This window comes from Manis javanica, chromosome 3 (assembly GCF_040802235.1).
Source record: "Manis javanica isolate MJ-LG chromosome 3, MJ_LKY, whole genome shotgun sequence".
Taxonomy (NCBI): Eukaryota; Metazoa; Chordata; class Mammalia; order Pholidota; family Manidae; genus Manis; species Manis javanica.
In genome coordinates, this window is record NC_133158.1 from 36625583 (window position 1) to 36637997 (window position 12415).

The 12415-nt window shown below is 45.3% G+C and overlaps 1 protein-coding gene across 9 annotated transcripts in view; it reads right to left on the minus strand.

The window, feature by feature from the left end:
- The window catches only part of EEFSEC (eukaryotic elongation factor, selenocysteine-tRNA specific), a 257610-nt gene that overhangs the window by 61430 nt on the left and 183765 nt on the right, over positions 1-12415 (minus strand). For all 9 annotated transcript variants that reach the window (XM_037023859.2, XM_037023857.2, XM_073231119.1 and 6 more), the window contains one exon: positions 865-1521. In XM_037023859.2, coding sequence (XP_036879754.2) covers positions 865-1521 — 657 coding nt within the window. The remainder of the gene's footprint in view (positions 1-864; positions 1522-12415) is intronic.

Below are 12415 nucleotides of genomic sequence, written 5' to 3' on the forward strand. Positions count from 1 at the left end.
TCCACAGCCATCCCTCCATCCCTGCCCGACAAGGGCCCACACCCAGGGAGCCAGCCAGCCAGCACAGTGAGGTCTAGGCACTTGTCCGCCCTGCCCTCGACGCCCAGTAGTTAAGGATTCCCACTCAGAGCTGCAGGGACACTGACAGCGGTGGGTGGGGCCCTCGTTCATACAGGTAAGTTCTCAGGCCACCATACCAGTCCACCCTAATGTGAGACCTGAAAACTAGCCTGGTTTACCCACACTGCTTAAGACCTGAGTCCAGTGACACCTGTGTCCCAGATCCTCCTGCTGTGTCACTGTCCTGCACCTCCCCACCTCTGGCTCTCTGGTGCTCCTTGCCACCATTAGCCCCAACTGCCCCATCCCACAGGCCAAGAATAAACTTGGCCTGGCCTGTACTGACATGTTTGGGCTTGGGGCAGCCAGCAGCCACCCTGCCTGGTGGAGCCTCAGCCCCAGGGAGGGCCTGAGGGCCAGGGCCTAGCCATCGGAAGCTCAGGGAGGCTACTCACACTGCCGGCTTCTGGCCCAGGTGCCATGAAGCTGAAACTGGCTCGTGTGAGAGGCCAGGCCTGCTCTGCTCTATGCAGGCTATGCCCACCACCTAAGTTAGTGGAGGGCAGGGGCAGCAGGGAGGAGGGTGGTGGCAGTGGGGCTCCCCTCCCTGGGTTTAGGCCCCGGCTCTATGCCAGGTGAGCTAAGAGAACTTGGGTCACTTGACCGCTCTGGGCTCAGGTTCCTTGTCTAAAAATGTCCTTAGTTGGTACCAGAAGGTTGCTGAGGCTTTCCTAGTTCTCATCATAGACACCAGTGTCCAGCCTGGCCACCCAAGCCCAGCAGAGACAGGGAGAGGCTGCTTACCCGCTCCACAAGGCCCTGCTTGTGCTTCAGCTTGTACACTTTCAGTCTGGGCAGGAAGCTCTCAGTGTAGTTCTTGTCCTCCAGCCCGTGGAGCAGGACACCGTGGAAGGCCAGCCGGCACGTGTTGGCGTGAATGTCCGTATCCAGCCTGGAGCCGATCACCAGGCACAGCCGAGGGCAGGTAACAGGCTTCTCAAACTCCATGAGGGCCCACTGCTGCCGGGGGCAGCGGCTTCCTGGGGCCTGGGCCTCCTTCTTGTCGGCCTCACCGCTGTCTGTCACTGCAGGTGCCAAGTCCCTGCACAGGTACTGCTCCTGGAAGAGGTATTCTCGAGAAAAGTCAAAGGAGTCCAGCACTGGCTCGAGGTCAAAGCAGTCGGGGGCAGGGCTGAAGAACATCAACCGGCCCATGACTGTCTCGTGGCCCACCGTGATGTGGAACTTGGCCTTGGTCTGCAGGGACCCCCGGAAATACGGGATCTTCTCCACGGAGATGAGGGCTGCATGGACTGTGTGCAGAGACTCAGGGGCACATACCAGGCCACGCTCCAGCAGCCTGGGGTCGAACTGGGTGACACAGATGCCCAGCCGGTCTCCCTGCATGGCTGAGGTGACAGGCATGTGGAACATCTGCATGGACTTGACCTTCTTCACCACCTGGTCAGGAGCAAGAGAGGAAGCCATGAAACCAACAAGCCTTGAGGCTGGGGGGAGGGGCTCCAGCTGGAGAACTCCCTGTCCCAGTGCTGCCAAAACTCACCTAGCCCTGAGCTTTCTGCAGGTCAGATGCCCCTGGACAGAGAAGGCTCCACCCATAAACACTCCCGGGTCCACAAGGCACCCGAGTCTGGGAGGTGGGCAGCGGCCACAGCAGCCGCACTGACCCTACCTCAGTTCCCTCTGTCTTTCCAGGGCCTGCTCCCCACCAGGCTCCATTCTGGCACTTCCTTGCCTCAAGCCCTCTGAATAGGTTTGCCACCCCATGCAGAATGGTCCCCCAGTTCTGCAGCCTGCAGAGCCATGCCCAGGCCCAATGCCACTGTTCTAGGATGTCTGCCCAGACCCACGATGGCCAGGATTTGTCCTTCTCTCCCTGGAGCTCCGGCAGCCCCCCTGAACAAACACAATGCCCGCCTAGTCTGTGCCCAGCTGCTGGCTAGCCTGTGGGCATCTCTGGAGTGGGGCCACACTTCACTCATCAGACAGAGTCCCCGTGGGCCTACTGTGGGCCAGGCACTGTTCTAGGGGTAGGGACAGAGTGGGCCCTGTATTTGAAAAGCTTCATATCCAGAAACAACAACAAAATTACAAATACATTAACTGAATACATGTTAATCTATGTAAAATTTCATGTGTGTAAATACACATAACTAATATAATTATATACAGTTGACCCTTAGAAAACATGGGGGGCTAGAGTCAAAAACCCCATGCAGAGGGGAGCCAAGATGGCGGCGTGAGCAGAGCAGTGGAAATCTCCTCCCAAAAACACATAGAGCTATGAAAATATAACAAAGAAAAAATCTTCCTAAAATAGAGCCCAAAGGACACAGGACAACATCCAGACCACATCCACACCTGCAAGAACCCAGCGCCTTGCGAAGGGGGTAAGATACAAGCCCCGGCCCAGCGGGACCTGAGCGCCCATCCCCCCGGCTCCCGGCGGGTAGAAAGAAACTGGAGCGTTTTTTTTTTGTTTTTTTTTTGGCGAGTGCTTTTTGGAAGCCTTAAAAGGACAGGGACCCCGTTGCTAGGGAGGCAGGGTGGCGGAACCGGTGAGCGGGTGCCTGGGACCGGCACTTGAGGACGGAGGAAATCGCGCGTTTTTCCCTTTTTTTTCTGTTTTTGGCGAGTGCTTTTTGGAAGCCTTAAAGGGACAGGGACCCTGGTGCTAGGGAGGAAGGGTGGCGGGACTGGTGAGCGGGTGCTTGGGACTGGCACCTGAGGACAAAGAATATCCCGCGTTTTTCCCAGCGGGACCGGTGGGCGGGTGCCTGAGACCGGCACCTGAGGACGGAGGAAATCGCATGTTTTTCCTCTTTTTTTTTCTCTTTTTGGCGAGTGCCTTTTGGAAGCCTTAAAGGGACAGGGACCCCGGTGCTAGGGAGGCAGGGCGGCGGGACTGGTGAGCGGGTGCCTGGGACTGGCGCCTGAGGACACAGAATATCGCGCGTTTTTCCCTGCGGGACCAGTGGGCGGGTGCTTTTTGGAAGCCTTGAAGGGACAGGGACCCTGGTGCTAGGGAGGCAGGGCAGCAGGACCAGTGAGCGGGTGCCTGGGACCGGTGCCTGAGGACAAAAAAAAAAAAAAAAAATCAAAATTAAGTGTTTTTTCCTTTTTTTTTTTTTTTCTGTTCCCTCTCTAATTGTTGCTGTTGTTGTTTTGGTTTGGAGAGTGCTTTTTGGAAGTCTTAAAGGGGCAGGCCAGGTCACTTAGACCAGAGGCAGGGAATCTGGGGATCTCTGGGCACTCTAACCCCCTAGGCAGCAGGGAGCACAGAGGCCCCTTATGGAGATAAATAGCCTCACAGCCGCTCCCCCTCCAACGGGGCTCCACCATTTTGGAGGAGCGGCCCCAGCCAGGCCACGCCCACAGCAACAGCGGAGATAAGCCCCATAGCAACCCGGCAGGAAGCAGAAGCCCTATCTGCACACAGCTGCCCAGGACAAGCCACTAGAGATCGCTATTCTCCCAGGTGAGGCAGGCCACAAACCAACAAGAAGGGAAGCTCTTCCAGCGGTCACTTGTACCAGCTCTGCACACTATCTCTATCACCATGAAAAGACAAAACTACAGGCAGACAAAGATCACAGAGACAACACCTGAGAAGGAGACAGATCTAACCAGTCCTCCTGAAAAAGAATTCAAAATAAAAATCATGAACATGCTGACAGAGATGCAGAGAAAAATGCAAGAGCAATGGGATGAGATGCAGAGAAAAATGCAAGAGCAGTGGGATGAAGTCCGGAGGGAGATCACAGATGTCAGGAAGGAGATCACAGAAATGAAACAATCGCTGGAAGGATTTATAAGCAGAATGGATAAGATGCAAGAGGCCATTGAAGGAATAGAAGCCAGAGAACAGGAACATATAGAAGCTGACATAGAGAGAGATAAAAGGATCTCCAGGAATGAAACAACACTAAGAGAACTATGTGACCAAGCCAAAAGGAATAATATTCGTATTATAGGGATACTAGAAGAAGAAGAAAGAGGAAAAGGGATAGAAAGTCTCTTTGAAGAAATAATTGCTGAAAACTTCCCCAAACTGGGGGAGGAAATCGAACAGACCATGGAATTACACAGAACCCCCAACAGAAAGGATCCAAGGAGAACAACACCAAGACACATAGTAATTAAAATGGCAAGGATCAAGGACAAGGAAAGAGTTTTAAAGGCAGCTAGAGAGAAAAAGGTCACCTATAAAGGAAAACCCATCAGGCTAACATCAGACTTCTCGACAGAAACCCTACAGGCCAGAAGAGAATGGCATGATATACTTAATGCAATGAAACAGAAGGGCCTTGAACCAAGGAAACTGTATCCAGCACGACTATCATTTAAATATGATGGTGGGATTAAATAATTCCCAGACAAGCAAAAGCTGAGGGAATTTGCTTCCCACAAACCACCTCTACAGGGCATCCTACAGAGACTGCTCTAAATGGGAGCACCCCTAAAAAGAGCACAGAACAAAACACATAACATATGAAGAATGGAGGAGGAGAAATAGGAAGGGAGAGAAGAAAAGAATCTCCAGACAGTGTATATAACAGCTCAATAAGCGAGCTAAGTTAGGCAGTAAGATACTAAAGAAGCTAACCTTGAACCTTTGGTAACCACGAATCTAAAGCCTGCAATGGCAATAAGTACATATCTCTCAATAGTCACCCTAAATGTAAATGGACTTAATGCACCAATCAAAAGACACAGAGTAATAGAATGGATAAAAAAGCAAGACCCATCTATATGCTGCTTACAAGAAACTCACCTTAAACCCAAAGATAAGCATAGACTAAAAGTCAAGGGATGGAAAAACATATTTCAGGCAAACAACAGTGAGAAGAAAGCAGGGGCTGCAGTACTAATATCGACAAAATAGACTTCAAAACAAAGAAAGAAAAAAGATAAAGAAGGACACTACATAATGATAAAGGGCTCAGTCCAACAAGAGGATATAACCATTCTAAATATATATGCACCCAATACAGGAGCACCAGCATATGTGAAGCATATACTAACAGAACTAAAGAGGGAAATAGACTGCAATGCATTCATTTTAGGAGACTTCAACACACCACTCACCCCGAAGGATAGATCCACCAGGCAGAAAATAAGTAAGGACACAGAGGCACTGAACAACACCCTAGAACAGATGGACCTAATAGACATCTATAGAACTCTACATCCAAAAGCAACAGGATATACATTCTTCTCAAGTGCACATGGAACATTCTCCAGAATAGACCACATACTAGCTAACAAAAAGAGCCTCAGTAAACTCCAAAATATTGAAATTCTACCAACCAATTTTTCAGACCACAAAGGTATAAAAGTAGAAATAAATTCTACAAAGAAAACAAAAAGGCTCACAAACACATGAAGGCTTAACAACATGCTACTAAATAATCAATGGATCAATGAACAAATCAAAATAGAGATCAAGGAATATATAGAAACAAATGACAACAACAACACTAAGCCCCAACTTCTGTGGGATGCAGCGAAAGCAGTCTTAAGAGGAAAGTATATAGCAATCCAGGCACACTTGAAGAAGGAAGAACAATCCCAAACGAATAGTCTAACATCACAATTATCAAAACTGGAAAAAGAAGAACAAATGAGGCCTAAAGTCAGCAGAAGGAGGGACATAATAAAGATCAGAGAAGAAATAAACAAAATTGAGAAGAATAAAACAATAGAAAAAATCAATGAAACCAAGAGCTGGTTCTTTGAGAAAATAAACAAAATAGATAAGCCTCTAGCCCAACTTATTAAGAGAAAAAGAGAATCAACACAAATCAACATAATCAGAAATGAGAATGGAAAAATCACGACAGACTCCACAGAAATACAAAGAATTATTAAAGACTACTATGAAAATCTATATGCCAACAAGCTGGAAAAACCTAGAAGAAATGGACAACTTCCTAGAAAAATACAACCTCCCAAGACTGACCAAGGAAGAAATACAAAAGTTAAACAAACCAATTACGAGCAAAGAAATTGAAACGGTAATCAAAAAACTACCCAAGAAGAAAACCCCGGGGCCGGATGGATTTACCTCGGAATTTTATCAGACACACAGAGAAGACATAATACCCATTCTCCTTAAAGTGTTCCAAAAAATAGAAGAAGAGGGAATACTCCCAAACTCATTCTATGAAGCCAACATCACCCTAATACCAAAACCAGGCAAAGACCCCACCAAAAAAGAAAATTACAGACCAATATCACTGATGAATGTAGATGCAAAAATACTCAATAAAATATTAGCAAACAGAATTCAACAGTATATCAAAAGGATCATGCACCATGACCAAGTGGGATTCATCCCAGGGATGCAAGGATGGTACAACATTCGAAAATCCATCAACATCATCCACCACATCAACAAAAAGAAAGACAAAAACCACATGATCATCTCCATAGATGCTAAAAAAGCATTTGACAAAATTCAACATCCATTCATGATAAAAACTCTCAGCAAAATGGGAATAGAGGGCAAGTACCTCAACATAATAAAGGCCATATATAATAAACCCACAGCCAGCATTATACTGAACAGCGAGAAGCTGAAAGCTTTTCCTCTGAGATTGGGAACCAGACAGGGATGCCCACTCTCCCCACTGTTATTTAACATAGTACTGGAGGTCCTAGCCACGGCAATCAGACAAAACAAAGAAATACAAGGAATCCAGATTGGTAAAGAAGAAGTTAAACTGTCACTATTTGCAGATGATATGATACTGTACATAAAAAACCCTAAAGACTCCACTCCAAAACTACTAGAACTGATATCGGAATACAGCAAAGTTGCAGGATACAAAATTAACACACAGAAATCTGTAGCTTTCCTATACACTAACAATGAATCAATAGAAAGAGAAATCAGGAAAACAATTCCATTCACCATTGCATCAAAAAGAATAAAATACCTAGGAATAAACCTAACCAAAGAAGTGAAAGACTTATACTCTGAAAACTACAAGTCACTCTTAAGAGAAATTAAAGGGGACACTAATAAATGGAAACTCATCCCATGCTCATGGCTAGGAAGAATTAATATCGTCAAAATGGCCATCCTGCCCAAAGCAATATACAGATTTTATGCAATCCCTCTCAAACTACCAGCAACATTCTTCAATGAATTGGAACAAATAATTCAAAAATTCATATGGAAACACCAAAGACCTCGAATAGCCAAAGCAATCCTGAAAAAGAAGAATAAAGTAGGGGGGATCTCACTCCCCAACTTCAAGCTCTACTACAAAGCCATAGTAATCAAGACAATTTGGTACTGGCACAAGAACAGAGCCACAGACCAGTGGAACAGATTAGAGACTCCAGACATTAACCCAAACATATATGGTCAATTAATATTTGATAAAGGAGCCATGGACATACAATAGCAAAATGACAGTCTCTTCAACAGATGGTGCTGGCAAAACTGGACAGCTACATGTAGGAGAATGAAACTGGACCATTGTCTAACCCCATATACAAAGGTAAACGCAAAATGGATCAAAGACCTAAATGTAAGTCATGAAACCATTAAACTCTTGGAAAAAAACATAGGCAAAAACCTCTTAGACATAAACATGAGTGACCTCTTCTTGAACATATCTCCCCGGGCAAGGAAAACAACAGCAAAAATGAGCAAGTGGGACTACATTAAGCTGAAAAGCTTCTGTACAGCGAAAGACACCATCAATAGAACAAAAAGGAACCCTACAGTATGGGAGAATATATTTGAAAATGACAGATCTGATAAAGGCTTGACGTCCAGAATATATAAAGAGCTCACATGCCTCAACAAACAAAAAACAAATAACCCAATTAAAAAATGGGCAGAGGAACTGAAAAGACAGTTCTCCAAAAAAGAAATACAGATGGCCAAGAGACACATGAAAAGATGCTCCACATCGCTAATTATCAGAGAAATGCAAATTAAAACTACAATGAGGTATCACCTCACACCAGTAAGGATAGCTGCCATCCAAAAGACAAACAACAACAAATGTTGGCGAGGCTGTGGAGAAAGGGGAACCCTCCTACACTGCTGGTGGGAATGTAAATTAGTTCAACCATTGTGGAAAGCAGTATGGAGGTTCATCAAAATGCTCAAAACAGACCTACCATTTGACCCAGGAATTCCACTCCTAGGAATTTACCCTAAGAACGCAGCAATCAAGTTTGAGAAAGACAGATGCACTCCTATGTTTATCGCAGCACTATTTACAATAGCCAAGAATTGGAGGCAACCTAAATGTCCATCGGTAGATGAATGGATAAAGATGTGGTACATATACACAATGGAATACTACTCAGCCATAAGAAGTGGAAAAATCCAACCATTTGCAGCAACATGGATGGAGCTGGAGAGTATTATGCTCAGTGAAGTAAGCCAAGCAGAGAAAGAGAAATACCAAATGATTTCACTAATCTGAGGAGTATAGGAACAAAGGAAAAACTGAAGGAACAAAACAGCAGCGGAATTACAGAACCCAAAAATGGACTAACAGGTACCAAAGGGAAAGGAACTGGGGAGGATGGGTGGGCAGGGAGGGATAAGGGGGGGAGAAGAAGAAGGGGGGTATTAAGATTAGCATGCATGGGGGGGAGGGAGAAAGGGGAGGGTGGGCTGCACAACACAGAGAGGACAAGTAGTGACTCTACAACATTTTGCTAAGCTTATGGACAGTAACCGTAATGTGGTTGTTAGGGGGGACCTGATATAGGGGAGAGCATAGTAAACATAGTATTCTTCATGTAGGTATAGATTAAAAATTAAAAAAAAAAAAAAAGAAAGAAAGAAAAGGGGGATTACTCCTTGATAGGATAAAACTATTGGTAAATCAAAGATCAACGCATGCTTTAAATATCCTTAATGTTGATCACTTAAAGGGTGTCAGATGATCAGCTATGGAGGTACTCTTTTCTGATAATATTCCTTTCTCTTAATAAAAAAAAAAAAAAAAAAAGCAGTTACTGTGTGCTGACCTCCAATGAGTTCTGCACAGTGGTATAGAGGGCATGTCAAAGTGTGGGCAAAGGGTCTGTTTGTTTCTATGCAGAAGATCAAGGCCTAGCTTGGATACCCAGAAAATGAACTAAGATACCATATGAGGAGGAGCTTCCGGCATCAGCACTCTCTGGAGGACTTGTGCCGGGGGATGATCATCAAAAAGCCTCCACAGGAATCCAGACGATGCTGCGGTTGTGGCTGCATCCAGCCCACCGTCTCCTGACTTGGCATAGGAATGAGGAGGGAGATGTCTAGGCTGGCATGTGCATACAGTGAGACAACGAATTTGACCGGGTCTGTACTGTTGGAACTCAACCAGGAGTTGGGAGGGGTACAAGGTGTAGCACTCCAAAATCTTATGACTATAGACTATCTACGGTTAAAAGAACATATGGGATGTGAACAGATCCCAGAAATGGGCTGCTTTAATTTGTCTGATTTCTCTCAGATGGTTCAGGTATAGTTGGACAATATCCATCATATCATAGACAAATTTTCACAAATGCCTAGGGTGCCTAAATGGTTTTCTTGGCTTCACTGGAGATGGCTGGTAATTATAGATTTGCTTTGTTTATGTCACCGTATTCCTATTATGTTAATATGTGTGTGCAAATTAGTTAGTAGTTTAAAACCTATACATACTTAAGGTACTCTACAAGAAGATATGTCAAAGAAATAATCAATCCTCCCATGTTTCCTTCCATATGCTACATCTGTAGCTTTTCTTCTTTCTTCCTAATTACAACCCTTAAATAGAATTCGTGCCTCATATCGAATTTACCGAGTATCATAATTCCTCCAGGTGGTAAAGATACCTCGAGACAAGTGCTGGGCATAGAAGCCACAGGGCATAAATCTACAAAGAAGTAAAAAGCTAACCTTTTCAAACAATATGGCTTCTCTCTCACTTACCAACTTTACATTTCCCTGTATGGCCCCGGAAGAGGACTGGTTAGCCAGAGACGGGTAAGATTCCTCAAGGGAGGAACAACCTAAGACAGGCACAGTCGCAGGGGGGCCATCAGGTGAGAATTTGGGGATCAACAGAGGTGAGGCTCAGAACCTCACCCCCCTGCTTTGAGAGAACTCTTCTGCATCCGTGGATGTTTTGCTGCCCTTGTCTAGCCTGGATTAATACTTAGTCCATAGGCACACACCTGATCATCTGATCATCTACATTTGCCCTCTTACAGCACTAAACTATGTTTTCTACCTTTATCTTGCATCTACCTACCACTTCAGCATTTTATTAAAAATAAAAATAATAAGAATAATAAAGGGAGAAATGTGGGATCAACATATAAATCAAGTACAAAAATCAAACGAATATACATATTTGACCTGATTGTTTATAGGTCATAATGCGTGATCAAAACCGAAAGTTTCTGTGATGAATGCCCTTGTACTGTTCACCATGTAAGAATTTATTCACTATGTAAGAATTCGTTCACCATGTAAGAACTTGTTCGTTATGCTTCAGAAGATTGGAGACTGACGAGAATTAGACTTGAGATGGATTAATGATTGTACATTGAGCGTTGACCCCCCTATACTGAATTTTATTGTTGTTAACAACCATTTGATCAATAAATATGAGAGATGCTCTCTCAAAAAAAAAAAACAAAACCCGTGCATAGTTGAAAATCCAAGTATAACTTTTGATTCCCCAAAACTTAACTGCTAATAGCTACTGTTGACCAGAAGCCTCATCAGTAACATAAATGGTCGATTAACACAAATTTTATATGTTATATATATTAGATACTGTATTCTTACATACAATAAGGTAAAGAAAGCCAGAGAAGAGAAATGCTTTTTCAAATTGTTTCAAGTCTCCAAAAAATGTTCTGATGTATTAATTGAAAAAAATCTGTGTATAAACAGTTCAAACCCATGTTGTTCAAGGGTCAAGTGTAACATGTACATCATATATAACATGCCACACAGTAGGCCTGGGTGGGGGGCACTGGCTTCTTCAGATGGGTGGTCAGGGATGACCTCTGCAGAGGTGATGTCTGAGCTAAGACCTGATCATAAGAAGCAGTTGTCTAGAAAAGATAGTTCGAAACAGGGGAACCAATTAGTGCAAAGGCCCCAAGACTGGAAGAGACTTGGTGGGTTGGAGAAAGAAGCAAAGCGCCGAGAGGGTAGGTGGGAGTCACCAAGGAGTTCACGCAAAGGAGTGACCTTATCTTATCTGTGCCTAAACTACCATGCCGACTACTACCCGGGGCAGAGTTCTGCACCCACTATTTGTAAATCAGGAACATAGAAAAGGCTCTAATAAACGTTCATGAAATGAATAAACGGATGTTCCTATTGCTGTCTCAGAGATGAGATGAAATCATGTTGCTAGATCTCCACTTAGCAGCAGAGAAACATGTAATGTATTTCAGAAAACCTGCCATCAAAAATTGTTAAACTCAAGACAGTTTTGACCTCTGGGTCACAAGCATCTCAGCCTGCAGAGTCTGGGTGTGCAAACTGCTCATTGTCTCCCTGGACAGAAGAATGCTGGGCTGATATCAGGCACAGGAGCCCAAGTCCCTTCCTGGAGAGCCATAATACTCAAGTGTTTGTTTAAAGATCATTAACTACCTAACCATGAGGTCAGGGGGCAGAGAAAGTGAGAAGCACAGTGTCAAAAGCCACAGCCAAGATCAATCAAAGAGAAACATAAAACATCTCCAAAATGGCCTGCGAGGGCGTTGGGAAACTAAGATGCTGAGGAAGGCATCGCAGAGTGACTGGAGAATGTTAGCTTACACTAAGTGCCTGCCCCGAATTACAGCTTCTCCTCCTGCTGGCAGCAGTCCTGTGAGCTGTCCTTTGTCCCCACCTCGCCTGTCTCCCGCTCCCCGGCCAGCTTTCTAAAACACGTCTGATGCAATTCTTTGGCACCAACTTCCACATGGGCTCCTATCTTCTACATTGTGATTTTCAAACCTTTTGGGTGTAGTTGTGAGCCGGAAGACCCTCTGAACAACTGAAACTCTACGGGGAATTGGTCTCCCACCACAATGAGTAAAGCTGCTCAGGGTGTGGGGCTCTTGCACCTCCCGGTGCCCCCTCTGGTGCCCCAGCAGGGCCTCCCACTTGCCTGGCTCCTCTGGTGGCCTCCCCTGGGACCTCACCCACAAGGGCCTACTCCACAGCTCTTCCTGCCCCATGTTCTCAACACAGCCAGTAGATGCTTGAGCAATTCCCCTCTGCACTGTGGCTCTATGTCTCTGCGCTTGCCTGGGAGGTTCCTTCTCCCTAGGACTTCTTCCACCTGGCAGATGCCTGTTCATCCCTAAAACC